Source organism: Ciconia boyciana, chromosome 19 (assembly GCF_034638445.1).
Source record: "Ciconia boyciana chromosome 19, ASM3463844v1, whole genome shotgun sequence".
Lineage (NCBI taxonomy): Eukaryota > Metazoa > Chordata > Aves > Ciconiiformes > Ciconiidae > Ciconia > Ciconia boyciana.
In genome coordinates, this window is record NC_132952.1 from 2,950,276 (window position 1) to 2,965,857 (window position 15,582).

Here is a 15,582-nt window from a genome sequence, read left to right on the forward strand (position 1 = left end):
TGAGTTCCACGGCCAACTGCACTACAAGTAAGATCAGGCCCTAAATTTTAAGTTAAAAAAATTTACAATGACACCATTTAAACTATTACCTCCTTTCCTTCTTGTTTGTAACCTTGTTCTTGTTTGTTTGCAACCTTCAGAGAATTCCAAAATATACATATTCACCTACAGGAGGAATCAATACCCTCGTGCTACAACTGTAAATACTTCCTTTTTACATTTACTCCCTGTAAGTGATAGCTTCTACGGCGATTTTGGCCTAAAACGGTAGTCAAAATGTCAGTTATATAAGGCCATGCGTGGAGGCACATGCACTCTAAAAAAATATTGCTACTGAATTAATCATGGAAAAAATAATGGACGTCTGGTTTGACATACATATTTACATAAAGGCTAGTGTGTAAACCCCCCCGAAATTCTTCTCCCATCCTTCCTCCTCTGCCAAAGTCAGCCAAAAGTAGTCACTCACGCTGCCTGCAAAATTTCAGAACCAACAAGATCACCGGTGCCCTAAAAATAACAAGAAATTAAACACCAGAAAAATAACAAAGCCTTGGTTTTTCATTTGCACCAGCGCTCGACTACAGTAAAAAATAATCCCTGCGCGTAACGTAAACCCCTTCCTCGGCGACACCTCGCTCGTTAACGCTGCCTGCAAATCATTTCAGCAGCCACCCCACCCACACGAAAAGTTTCCAGGTTTCGGAAAGCTGACCCAGCCTCGCGTGCCGGGGCGCGAAGGGCACGCATTCCACACGCCCGGCGAGCCCCCCAGTCGCCGCGGCGCTGCCCGGCTCCGGACGGAGACATTTTCCCTCCCCGCGTAGCGCCCGGCTGCCGACCGCAGACCAGCGCCTCCTCTCACGCCGCCCCGGCCAACTTTTCCAGCCGGGCCGGGAGACAGCACAACTTCCATGTTTCGCCCCGCGGCCCGCCCCCCCACCCCCCCGGCCGGCCCGCCGGCCCTCCCTCCCTCCCTCCGGCTCGGGAGGCGGCGGCGGGGGAAGGTCACGGCGGCCGCTGCCGCCGCCCACCCGGCAAAAGTTTGCGGGTCGCCCCCCTCTCCCCCGCCGCCATGCCCGGCCGCCGCGGGGCGCGGGCGCGGCGCGGCAGGGAGGGCCGGGGCCCGCGGCGCGGCGCGGCGGGCGGGGAGGGCCCTACCTTTCTTGGCTTTCGGGGAGTGCCGCCGGCTCCGGGCGCTGGCTCGCTCTTCCTCAATAGCGGCGGCTATCTCCGGGTCGTCCTCCCCATTGTACCACACCAACAGCTCCTCGCCGGGCGCGATTGGCTGCCGGGAGAGAAGAGAGAGGCGCGGCGCCAATCAGGCGGCGGCTTGTTGGCGGCGGGCCGCGGGGCGGGGAGCGGCCGCGGCGGCGCCGACGGCGGTGCCCCGCGCAGCCCGCGGCGCCCCGCGCGCCAAGGCTGCCGCCGCCCGCGCCCCCTGCCGGCCGGAGGGCGCGCAGCGTGTGCAGCGCCGAGCTCCCCCCGCCCGGCCCGGCCCCGGGAGCCGGTAACCCCCGCGCCCCAGCACCCCACCTCCTCCCCGGCGCCATGGGGACGCCTCGGCAGCCGGACCCCGGCCCTTCCCGCCAGCGTTACCAATGCATCGCACAAGGCTACACAATCACTACACAGACTCGACGCTTCCAGCTGGCGCACCCCAAATTTCGCTTCCCACGTCGATGCGAATCCGTGCAGGCTGAACTCACCGCAGTGAACTCCCCGGTGTTCATCGCTACTGCTATTTACAGTTTAATTCTTTCCAGGGAGCTAAACACACCTACCTCACACAAAGCCTTAAATAATGAGTAAAACCCTTCAGTCATCCGCTAAAGTCGGAATTTGGAACAAGATGGAAAGGTACGGGAAAAGACTGGCGCAGTGAGTTAAAGGGAATACAGAGGAAAACAGATCATTACTACATGTTTAACAGATCCACTTACACACAATAATGAAAGATTTGTTTGCCATTCCAAATTTTTTATTTCTAATTTTTTTTTAATCCAATCAAAACATGCACACCGAAGACCAAATTAGCCAAGCAGGCATCACTGCAATTACTACTCATATTCCCAGCACTGTCACCAAACTGATCAATACTAGTTTCTCTATTTCACATGCTCCTTAAAACATTATCACACTCAAACTAAGTCCCCAAGTTTGCAGACTAAAGATGTGTTTGTACCTATTTTTAAAATCTTCACCACTCTCTCTCCATTTCCTGAAGCATTCTATCCAAAACCAAGAAAAATCAACTTAAATGCCTTCCTTTAACTACAAGCCCCCTTTTCCCAGGGCTTAATGAACATTGGGCTCGTGGAGGTAAGATACTATTTTTAGAGTCATTACGTTAGAGCAAAGGGTATCCTTAGACTATTATTTCAAGTCTGAAGCCAAAGGGAATTTTTGTATCCAGAACAATAGTAATATTTGTTCCTTCTAAAGCTTTTTTTTTTTTTTTTTTTTTAGGTCTCACAGCGCTTGATAAAGGTGATAGTTATCTTCATACCCCCAGACACTGGAACAACAAGAGATGCAAGATCCCAACAATAATGTTAAGTGTTTAAGTTGTATTATAAGCAGAGCCTACAGTTTGGCTTCCTTAACAGTTCTGGAGGCCTGGCAGGATAAATAGTGGTAAACCTATTTGCATGGTCTCATTTTGCAGCTGTTTAGCAGCAAGGAATGAAGAAGAGTTGTCTGATGCAAACAACTTATAATCTAAACAATATACAAACTCAGAGAAAAGAGCTGGCAAAAATTTTAGGCAATGCAAACACAGGATGATAACGAGCATGCAATTTGTTCACTGCATGGCTGGAGCTAACATTCAACTTGATGAATTTAGTTTTGGTGTAACTACTCTAGAATCTAAATTAAGCCCTCTAACCTTGTCCTTCTAAAATGAGATGCAGCAGCAGCTTCAAAACCAGACAATTAAAACAGCTCCTTCGCTAGCAATATGAGCAAGGAAAGGACTGCACCAACCAAGTGCCACTTCTACCGCTACTCTGACACAAGAGCACACGGCTCTCTTACTGATGACACCCTCCAATAACAACTCCAAAAATCAACCTCCTCCAAATTACCTACAGATTGTTTGTGTAGTAGTGGTCAGGTTGGGATAGCTTGGTTAAAAAAGGTATGAATTTTGGAAAGGCTCATTAAGTTACTATTCTCCCACATGCTTTTTGGTGCTTTAGGTTTTAACTGCAACATTTAGCATTCCTTAATCAGAGTATTTTCTGTTCAAAAGGTTTAAAGTAATTTCAAAATTTGTTATTTTCAAGAGTAATATCCTAATAAGTTATATCCTAAGAAGTTCTAGCACAGATTGCCAAAAATTCAATTCACTGTACATGCGCAAGCACTGCAGTGTGTCTTGTACAGACTGAGATAGGCATTTGCCTGTCTGACCTTATTACAGTATGTATTTTCCACTACAGACCCCACATTTTATTGTGATACTGTGCTGCTGCACCTGGACCTGGCCTTATCTCCCCAAATGTAACCACAGTGGACAGCCTGTGGCATTAGTACTTGTGTGCATTTTTCACACTGTATAACCCTATGTTACATTGTGTTCCTATGTAACAGGGAGGTTCTCGAGTTATTATAAACCAGTTTGACAAAACATTCTTCCATAAACAAATTAATTTCACCTTAATCAAGGACAGTTCCACAGCCAAGCTTATTTAGAAGACTTTTTGAAACTGGGTTTTCACTGCCATTTTACTTCTTTAGGAATTACAAAATCCTGTACTATGTGCAGAACAAGGCTATTCAACTCGCTCATTTCATTAGGAGAGGCAGGAAGAACTTCTGAAACCCCATAATGAGTTTAAGCTGTTTCATCGAAATATCACAGCTCTCATATCTGCATCCTGGGGAAAGCATATGCAAAGCAGCCTACAAATATCCTCAGTCCTTCAGTAAAGATGAAGAGAAAAAATATTTGCTTGTGCTCACTTACAAGTTCTATCCTATTAGTATTCATTTACAGCAGAGAACAGGGAAGTTAAAGCTCTGTGCAGTTTTGAGGTTCTTTACACCAAGCAAATTTGGACTTTGCTTATCTTAGCAATGAAGCCTGGAAATCAGCCTGTTTAACTTACAAATCAGAAACCTACAAAAAGCTGAAGAAAACCTTGGGAAAAAAATAAATAGCTATGACAACATTTTAAATGCTCTGAGGTGAAGCGGGACAAAATTACATACAAGCCACTAATTCTCTTTTGGGGGTAAATAAAAACTGTGCTGTTTATTTATCACCAAATGGAGTTCCCCTAAATTTATCAATTGTTACAAAGATCAGGAAGGAACCATGTGTACATACCTGGGCTGGTAAACTTACAACAGTTTTGAAATGGCAGTGTACACACCATAACACATTATACACAGAAAGAGAAGGACGTTTAAGATGTTATTTATTACATGCTTTCTTTTGTCTCATTTGTCAGTAAGGTGTGATGTGCATCTAAGACTGATGTGGACCCTATAAGAACACCACCATCTCTGATACAGAAGGCGAGACAAAAACAATCCTTTAAATAAAAAGCAGACACATAAGCAACCGTATTTTGTAAAGACAGCAGAAAACAGCACAATTTTTTCCCAATGTATGAATTTTCCCTGCAGTTTCTAAGGTATAGGATAATAAAAACTGATACAACAGACAATATTTAAATGCTTTAATGTAGTAACTTCCCCTTGAGACCACACATTCGAAACCTCCTCTACATTATACTTCTACCCACACTGTCAGTCACTTGCAGCTTAACTTCCAATTTCTTCACACTAACTTTATTTTAAAAGTCTGGTTACTGTTAATTTGTCACTTTGAATAATGAAAAATAAGTTTACAAAACACTAGACAAAACAAGCTTTCTTAACACCTTCCTTTGGTTTTCATATTCTTGGAATGGACAAGAAATTAAACATAATATTGGATTTAAAATATTCCTATTAAACTACAAGAATAGTCCACTTGTGCAATTAAAAAACACACAATGTGACTTTCTAAATCTTGACCTGATTTATCAGTATGTTGACTGAATGCTGAATATTTAATGGTAGTGAAAACTGTCCAATTTCATGTCAAGCTTTCACTTCAAAAATCATCACAGATTAGCAAGATCAGAATTTTCCTTACACATCACTTCTCTAAAAGGTGGGAGAAGAGAATAAAATATATTGAAATAGATGGTTCAAAAAATAATTGGAATATCGGTATGCACTTTTAACAAACATTCATTATTACAGATTTGTGAGCTTTTTTCCCCAAATGGAACGAAGTTAAACTTTACATTATAACCTAGTTTTGTATAGTGAAGCAACTCAGACATTTCTACAGCCACCTCTTAAATTACTTGCCAAGTTACCTGTGACAATCAAGGAACAGCAGGAGCGCACCACTGAACCGCAGCTGCAACACTACTTGGACTAACTTGGTCCTGGAAACAGTTTGGTTACTTCTGCGCAGCATGAAGCTGGGATTACTAATACAAGCCATCCCAACCTAGCTCGTGCAGAACCAGTTCGAGCATGTCTGCACTTCGTTCCTGGAACTAGGTCTACAGGGCAGAAGCAACTCAGTGGTTCTATAGCAGCTCAGGTCCCGGTGCCCCACTTTGTGCGACACTCAAGCCTAGAACTACTCAGAGCTACTGCTTCTACACTGGCCTCTAAGAGGTACAGCCTCTGCGCAGAGGCAGCCTGGAGGTAATGCCATTTCTGATGTAACGCTCCCTCCAACTAGCATACACTGCAGATGCCAACATGAATCTCCAGAAGCTTGCCTGGGACTGGTATTGCTAACACTGAACTGAAGCTAATGAACAATCCCACAGCACACAGGGAAAGGCTCAGCACACACATATCTAAGTGGTTGCTGCAGGGGCAAATAAACCCTGCTGAAGATGGCTCTTTGAAGAACCTCCCATCCCAAACTCAAAATCTCACACTGCAACAAATCTGAGACAGATTTTGAAACCAATAAACCCAATCCTTATAGGCTGCTCTAATAGCCTTCAGAAAGAGCTGCTTGGCAGCATGATCTTGTTGGCAAGACCTACTAGGATAAAATTCATCAGGTCGCAAGAGAAGACAATCAAAGGAACAAAAGGATATTTTAGATGCTGAGGCAAGGTATTTGTTATTCTGTCAGCAGTGCTCAGCCTCTTTTAGCAGTACAATCATTTTCCAAAGTGCAATGTTACCCATCAGAAAACAAATTTGAAATATGTGAACGCCTGTCTTTATCAGGACTAAAATCTTTGCAGAAAAGATTCAATGAGAAAGAAATTTAAAGTGTCAGAGTGACTCCAAAAGCACACTTACGTTAATGAACTAGTGTGACTACGGGCAAAGGCAGAGGCAACCCAGGATAAAGTGTCTAGAGAAAACTAAGCTGGCTACAGATCCACATTGGGAGCCTGCCCTCAGTGAATAAACACTGAAGAGAAGTCAGTAGTCTGGCTGGCAATAGCGATCCTCTACTTGAACGCTATCTCAAAGCTACTGGAAAGTTCAGAAAATGTTTAGAAGTTGTTTTGGTTTGTTTTTTTCCAGTCTAGTTTGAGTGACCTAAAATATAGCAGTTTTATATATTGCTATACTGCCCTATAAACTTCAAAACTGCATGGTATCAACTCATTCTTTTATGAAGTGAAGATCTGTTACTTATAGATGTTGTCGGCCTTACAAGGAAATGTAAGAAACAGCAATAGCGTAACAGCAAGGCTGCATATACCCAAAACCCACAAAAGCATTTTAAATAAAAACAAAGTTGAGCTATATATAACTCACTGCTAGTAGGTTCTTGATCAGAGGTTCAAATAATACTTTATAGTGACAATATTCTAACACTAACATACTCTACCATTATTTACAGTTAAACCATTTTTTTCTTGGTTTGGGAGACACAATACCTCAGAAATTACACCTTTTTTCCTGCCCTCTCCAATAAAACTGGAAGGGTATAAAACCAGGAAAATTTGTTTCATGAAGCTTCCTATAAAACTGTCTTGACAACCAATCTTTGTTATATGATGCAAAGACCATAAAAGTAACTGACTTCTGCAAAAAATCTTCAGTAGAAAGTGCCTCAGTATCTACAGAAATATAAAAACATTTATTTTATGTAATCTGCTATAGTTTTTCATTCTAGTTTGTATCAAATTTGGTGCTACAGCAAGTCATTAACCAACAAGATAGACATAGTGTTTATACATATCCTACATTTTAACAGTAGATCTTAATGTCAACTGTATTGGCACAGAAGAATTTAGACCAATGAAAGGTAGCATTTGCAATATTTTAATTATATTCCACAAATTGTTTCAAAATCTGTTTAATACAAATAGTAAAAAAATAGGATTTGAATAAAGGGGTATAAAAGATATTAATAATAAAAGGTAACAGAGCAGTAACTGATTCTTCAGACATCGATACCTTTAAACTTTTGTAGTATATGGTCCTGTTGATCTCCAGAGGAAACAGATTTTGCTCCTTTCCTGAGCGTGCCCAGTTTATATATCGTAGCCAGTTCCCTTTCTTTGGATCAGTTGCATCAACACACATCCATCCCAAGTTTGGGTAATACACCTATGAGAGAAAAATGGCATTAAGCAAATGGACAACTGTTAACACTGAAGTGTACATGCACTAAAACACTACATATTTTAAAGCTATACAAAGTAGTAATCATCATCTAAGGACAGGGATAACAAAGGATATGAGCAGAGGCAGGGGTTGGGGGGGGGGTGTGGGGGGGTGTGTGTGTGTGCTGCTGCTGGTCTTCCGCAATCTTTTTAGCGGAACTGGTACAATTGGAAAAAAATAACAACTTTTGGCCTGCAAGCTCTTCTCCAAAGGTTTTGGGCTCAAAAGCCAAAACACTTATAACATTTTATGTTTTCTTTTCAGTTTGGCAAGCCTGAAATTATTCTCTAGATTTTGCATTTAGTAAAATGACTGATTTTAAGATATAAAGGCAACAGAGCTTTATTTTTACTATCTGATGAACTGGGAGAAGTAACTATATAGAAGTTAAAAGCATTTGCTTTATTTGGAACAATAAGGCAAAGAATAATTTCTATTTAATCCTTTTTCAGGGTATTAAAGAAAATCTTAACCTTTCAGAAATCTTGTGATCACCTTAAAAAAATTGATCACGTCAATAAATTTCTGCGTGTTCCAAGATGCTGTGTAAATTCTTTGGTTTCCATTCTTGGAGAAAACTTTAACACCTACTCCTGTTTTACACTTCAAGACAGCTTGCAATAAAGCAAGGTTACTGACATCTTCAGCGTTTTCTGCTGACAGGCAACTCTGCTTCTCTTTCCAGACATGTTATGCATCTCCCACTTTTCTTATTATAATCCAAGTTAGATGCCTGTAAGAACTATCAGCAGATGCTACACATTTTTTTCCACTCCGAAGAGCACACCACTGTTCAGCAACTGGAACCATCATTCTTCCATGACTTTGTCTCAGAACGTAGGCATACTAACAGGTACACAATGTCACAGAAGTATTGGGCAGCTCACACATTTTTAGAAAAACAAAAAAAGGAAAAATATGTGCAATTTGGTTATATCTTATTTGCTTTTTTCCTTTTGGTCAAGTCTATAAATATCAGCCTCTGCCTGGAAGAGCTCTTTTCAAAACCCAGCCTCCCTAGCTCATCACCTCCTGCAACATTCACCTAGCACCACTGCAGATAAGGAATAAGCTAAAATTCTGATTTCACTATAACTTTCCCATTCTGTTACACCATGTTGTGGCTTTTTATTGTTTCTGATACTTACTTTACAAATAATTCTAAGTCTTTTCCAACTGTGAGATTTTCAAGTTCAAGTACACTTCTACAACAGCTTAAAACAAGAACCATTTAATAATTTTTTTTTGTGTTAATATACTGTTGATTTAATAAAATAGGATTTTATCAATAAAGGTAAAGTTTCAATAAATATGACAAAATCATCTCAGTTTCTTTCCAAGCAAAGAGAAAACTTCTCCCTTAAACTATTCCAGCACGGATTTCATCAGCTGACTTTTGAAAAAATGTTCCTCAGCACACCCAGCCCTTGCAATATGAAAATGTAAACAGCTTCACAGACCAAGGCTGTAAAAGCAATCCTTTCGGTTAAAATGGAAGAACAGAGGCAAACAGTGCTGTGAAAGAGTCAGCAGGTATGGAATATATGGCAAAACATAATACTTTATTACCTTTTTTATATATGACTTTATTATGTTTTTTGCACAAACAAAATACTTTATTACTTTTCAGTTAAAGCTTCTAATTTACAGAATATTGTTTAAAGGCCTTGTGCGCTGTGAGAAAGGAAATAGCTCCAACTCCTCTATATAACATTGCAACTTGAAGTGATTCCTGTAAACCACAATAAAGATCACTCAGCACAGTTGTGCCAGGCATTCTGAATCGGCAGATGGCATTTCCCTCAGTTTTCAGTCACTTGCTGTCATTTTCCTATCTGTGGCCTTTTTCCGACAGAAAATGAAAATATGTTCAAGTCTCTATTTCTCTCCTCAGACACAGCAAGCATACACTGACACACAAAACTTATCTTATTCAGAATGATCCTCTAACATGACAGTTCAAAATTATTAAAATTGACTGGAGATGCCAGCTTCTAGAAGCCTTACTTTTTCTTCAGATTAACTTCACTAAAGAAACAACTGGGATTCTTGTGGAAAAGGTTGTTCTCCTCATTGACGGTCCATCCACCTAACTACTCCCACACGCTGCCATCCTTTTACAAACCATATTTTCTAACAGTTAAGATTCTGGAGTGGTTTCAGATATCAGCATATGGGGCCAACTGCTGCGGTCTCATTTTAGCTGCTTTTTTTTAATTCCAAAATCAGTATCAAAGCAACACACAATTACTTCAACATCTAGCAAGGGTTCCCATTATCACCATTTCATTGCAAACTATGAAACTTTAACAGCTTGTTTACAACTATCATTTCTCAACACAAATTTTAAAAATATTAAGACATAGCCACTGAGAACATTCAAAATCCAGCACTGGGAGAAAAAATTGCAAGGTCAATAATTTACTTGACTGATTCAATCTCACTTGTATCGTGTTCTTGTACCAGATCAAAATTGGAGATACCTTACGCAGTGGAGCTTGTGATAATAGTAGCTCAATGCAACAAACATTATACTTGAACATGTTATTACTTTCCTGAATGTGAATTTGCAGTTATGGGAAATTGTTCTAGATCAATTCCTCTGATAGGGGTTAACATTAAGTTTTGTATGTGTACCCAGTGTTTTATGCAGTTCAATTTTCACAGGCCAGGGGCCAGAAGGATGACTACTATCAATATCTTTAGCCTAAAAATCTGTGAACTAGCAAGTTCTCTTCCAGAACACACTATGCCACAGTTCCTCCATCCCTCCCCTCCTTGACCATTTACTTTGCTAATACCGTTTGCTGTATATGTCTTCAGAAAGACTGAAGAAGTCTTTGGAAGTAGTTATGAACTGCCTTAAAGACATCGTAGATAGGATTCAACTCCAGATTAAGACACCTACATTTTGAAATCTACATAATATCCAAGGTCTTATGACTATCAGTGGAGCTTAACGAGCTATTCAGCTGTCCAGACAGTATTTGCTTTAAGGCAAGCCCAAACACAAGCAGCACAAGAAATACTGCAACAGTTGAGAACTTTTATAAAAACTCCAAAAGCAAAGCCAAATCCCAGAACAAAGCTGGTTTTCAAAGAGCTAGATGAGGAGGAGTGCTGTGGCTTCCTTAAGAGATTCCATATCCTCCTAATTTCCCTAATTTCATAAGCAGTTGACAGGACTCAGTTGCAGAAGGGATATCACTCAGGGTTCAAGCCAACAAAGCAACGCTTTATCAGCAATAGACTCTTAAGGCGAGGCGTGATCCAGAGACAGTACATAAGAAAATTAATACAGCAATTTCAAACAATGCCAATAGTTTAAAGCTTAGTAGTTCAGAACGGTTGCTCAATCCAAGTGTCTATAAATAACTGTTTGTAATGGTAGACATATAGATGGCAATTATTTCACATCACATCTATTTCTAAAATCTCTGGAAAAATTAAAGGCTAAATACAAAATATTGACCTAGTGACAGGTATCTTCTTCCATTTACAAGCTGTTTCTTACCTCCCACATGTAAACATTGCTCTTAACTTGAGATCTTTTTTTCTTGTCACCAACAAATGGTCCAAACTTCTTGCCTTTTAAAATTGATTTTGTTGCCCAGACACCTGAAGAGACACATATCAGTAGTTAAAACTAATCTAACTTATCTCAAGCAAATGTTCTACTCACAATTCATATTTCTTAAGATGATTGCATGTGTCTGTCTCAGATTGAGGAGCATTCTACAATATTAAGATCACAATACAGAAACTGAAGTTTACTAAAACGAATTCAAACAATCATCTCCCCAAAACTCACTTAAATCATGAAAGGTTTAAGCATTGACTTGGTTTCATTCTTTGCTCATGGGCTACTGTAGCTCTGAAGACAAAAAACAACCTCGATTTTTCTTGTCCTTCAGGTGATATTCAAAATACCATAAAAGCATTACAGGTTTTATATTGTAAAGTCCCAGATTTCAGCTGTTTTGCTGAGTAAACATGTTGTTAAAACAAAAATCCTATTTGCTTTCTCTGAAACAATGCCAGGCAAATTAAGCCCTCACAAAAGTTGTGGAACTAATCAGTAGTATATTTTGAAGGAAAAAATATTTAGGATTGGTTAAAACATGTGCATCTGCCCACTAATTTATTGACAAGATTTAACCAAACTGAAAATGGACAGCTGCATTTCACATTTTATAGCACAAAAATGAAGAACAGATTGACAAATAATTGCTAATTAAACATAACATTCTCATTCAGACCATGCTAGATCAGGTTCATACTAGAAAAGATTAACCTTGCTCCAATGAGCTTACAACCTGTTACTAACAACAATTTATCTATTGTCAGGCTTATTCCTCAGACTACCAGCTTTCAACATCAAGTATCGGGTCTGCAATTCTGACTTCCAAAGTTCTCCCACATTAAACTTTGTTAAAAAAAGAAGCCAAGCATTTTGGACATATTACAGAAACAACACTTTGCTCCATATAGCAGCTTTCGAGTCTGCATGGAGTCTGTGCTTATAAATTAAACTTTTTATATTGAGTAGACAGTGAGATGCAGCATTCTGAAGAGGCAACAGTAAGATAGTTCCAAAACACAAAAGTGGTAAAGTGGTAAAGTGCTGTAAGGGAAAACAAACCAGTGAAGTAACATATCAGTATTTTCATAACCTAATCTATTTGCATCTTGGTCCACCTTTGAGCCCAGTTCTGATGTTCTGGGAACATAATCTTGGGATGTTGCAGAAACTTAGAAGCTGTCCACGCTTTCCAACAGAAATTATTTCAGATAAATGCACCAGACGTCATCTCTACCCAGCACAGGAGGGCACCAAACTTTCACAGCAACTGTAATTTATGTGAGCTAGTGTAAAAATCTTCCTTCTCTTTTCACAGTTGTAGCACTCACCAAGCCGTGTCTTGTCAACAGCAGATGGGAAAAGCCTCACATCCTCAGGAAGCCCCCTAAGCACATGCTCAGGTACATCATCTAAGGTCTCCACAGCGACAGTAGATTCAGTTGTGTTCTACAAGTCAAAAAGCCAGAAGGGCCACAACCATTAACGGATAAAAACAATACCACAATAGATGATCAACCCATCCGAGCTACAAAAACTCCTGACTTGAAATGAAAGTAAAATTTCCAAATTGCCATTTCAACTAGGGTCCCATCCATCAACAATGCTATCGTAGAAGTATCTTTTTATTAGAACATTCAAGTTTTCACTATTATTTTAATTACACTTGTTCATGCTTTAATGCAGAGTTCTAAGACCACAGGAGAGATACATGTAAAACACTGATAACTAAAGTTGCTGTAAATATTCTTTTGCTTTAGTTAATGGATGTGTTTTGATTACAAGCAGTACACAGCAAGTAAATCTAACTAAAGGGTTTTCATGTATCTCTTAGGCCATTTGTCATTTCATTCATTTTCCTTGGCCTCTCCTTAAAAACAAATTTGAAATTCTCCCTTGCGTTACCTGGAGAATAGAGCTAAAGGTATTTTATTTTTCCTGTCTGAATATGACTTACCTGACAGCACTACTACATACCTAAAGAAGAATTAACAGAAAAGTACCTTGGTTCTATACCTTGGAAAATATTTATATTTTTTCAGAACATAGTTTTCATATGAGTTCAGGCTTAGTGTTAAGTCTTTGAAACCGCTCATTAATATGGTAATCTAAAACTCATCCATGGAACAGTTTTCAGTTGCATTATTTTTACCGATCAGTTATGCCATGAGAAACTACATTTAACAAGTAATTAGGTCAGTAATAGTGTTGTTACATGCTACATTATGTTGAGACAACACTCCTTTGTGCCATTTCTGATTAAAGTTCTTCCAAATTTCAGATAAAATACATTGTAAAGTTGATCCACCTGCCTAGTCTATTATGCTGAGACTTCTTCAAAGAAGTATCACATAGGTGTTCATAGAAACAGTCGTAGAGTTTTAGTATCTATGACTTAGCACTATAAAAATCTCCAGTTCCTTAAACATTCTATTGAAGCATTAGAATTACTCTGATTACACAACATATTTGTAAACAATATGTTTAATCCTAGTTCTAAAATCAACAATTCAAATTTTTCAAAGAAGTATGCAGCAGGAAAACATATTAGCTCTCATATAACCTGTCTGGAACGTCTAACTCAATTAAAAAAGTAAAGGAGGTAGATTAATTTTCCCTTTAAATTACAGACAGCTACAACAGACATAATCTAATATGCAGACCTAGTCTTTTCTGAAAATAAGCCACAAAGTTTTCATTAAGTTTCAGCTGTACAATAGATCTTAAATACAATCTCTTCTGCTAGAAAATGTTTCTGACTGCTTCTGAAAGACTAGTATATTTAAGAGCAACACATGATGCTTTTAGTCAAAATCTTTGTTAGCAGCGTACTTTTTGAATACCGAATAGTCAGAAGATGCGAGAAGTGGTTAGAAGTGTTTCAGGACACATACATCATTTGTCCAAATTATACTGTTGAAACATGTTACTGGCAATTAAAGTAACAAGAGGCAAGTGAACTGCCATGCTAAAATACACTTACTTGATTAAAACAGTACGCAGCAAAACAGCCAGAACACAGGAAGAATAGGAGGTTTTTTCATTTTATTTCATAACCATCCTATTGACAGTTTTTTAAAACCCTGGGTTTCCTACAAAGAATAAAATGGTAAAAGTCCCTAAAATAGAAGTATAACGCAAGTTGATTCTGCACTAAAGCATCAACCACTGCTTTTCATTATCTTTTCTTAACGCCTAGACACTTATCTTCTGCAAATTCTGTTTCAAAATGCAGAACAAATGTGGATCAAATAAACCTGCTTGAGCCAGCAAAGCAGTTTCTCCATTACGACCCTCAGCAAGTAAATTTCCTAAACGTTACTACAATCATGTAGGCTTGATTGGATCCGCTTCAGAGGTGTGGCACGTAACTTATCTTTATTATAACTGACAGCGTTAATGAAAAGGATGACTGGAAAAACATTTATGTTTTATCAACCATCCATTTCATTTTCTGTTTGACTTAACATAAATATCTGTCCATAAAAATTAATGGTGACCAATACCAAAGGAAAAAAAAATATTTAACTATTAAAGGCATGTCTATTAATACAGAAGTCGGAAATTAAATGCTAAAAGTTGTTAAGTTCTAAAAATATTTAGCTGTACTCAACACACAATTCTAAGCATTTTTTATTTTCTTTATAGTTTTTAAAGAATCCTTCAATTCTTTTAAGTGAAAACTGAGATATACTGCAATTTTCCTGAGTATAGCCTAGTTTTGTACTATTTGTGTTCGTAATGAAAGCTAACTGGTATGTCAGCTTAGAGTATAAGGACATCTCGAAGTTTCAAAACAAAGGGCAATTCCAGCTCCAGAGCACTTATGGTCTGAGGATCCAGACCTGCCCACGCAGCCTTCCATTTTAATTTTGTCAATCATTTCCTAAACATGCACATAAAAGTTCTAAACAAAACCACTGCGCATGCCTCTATGCATAAAGGAAAGAATGATGTAAAGTTTCAGTAACAGGAACAACTTGCCTAGAAACACACAAGCGATGACTTTGGAGATACAGAGCAAAGCCAGAACATCAGCTGCCCACCACACTGAGGATAATTTCACATATATTAGCAATTCTTTATTTCTCCTTTTCAAATTATGACCTCCAGGCATACTCAATCCAATCAGTCTCCAAAAACCAATCTAAAATAGTTTATGGTATTGCCTTACGTGAAAATATCATCACTTGTGAGAAAGACTAAACAGTAACTTGAGGAAATCATACTCAAAGTTCTGAGAAGCGCATACAGTTCCCAAAAATGGAAAGTTATTGTTTTACCTATTGAATTGAGGATGTTGCAGTAAACTAACTACTCCAATGTATATACTAGAACTT

The 15,582-nt window shown here is 39.1% G+C and overlaps 1 protein-coding gene across 4 annotated transcripts in view; it reads right to left on the reverse strand.

The window, feature by feature from the left end:
- Positions 1-15,582, reverse strand: part of PRDM2 (PR/SET domain 2) — a 74,458-nt gene that overhangs the window by 45,022 nt on the left and 13,854 nt on the right. For all 4 annotated transcript variants that reach the window (XM_072883791.1, XM_072883793.1, XM_072883794.1 and 1 more), the window contains 4 exons: positions 12,574-12,691; positions 11,177-11,280; positions 7,453-7,605; positions 1,162-1,288 (listed from right to left, as the gene is read on the reverse strand). In XM_072883791.1, coding sequence (XP_072739892.1) covers positions 1,162-1,288; positions 7,453-7,605; positions 11,177-11,280; positions 12,574-12,691 — 502 coding nt within the window. The remainder of the gene's footprint in view (positions 1-1,161; positions 1,289-7,452; positions 7,606-11,176; positions 11,281-12,573; positions 12,692-15,582) is intronic.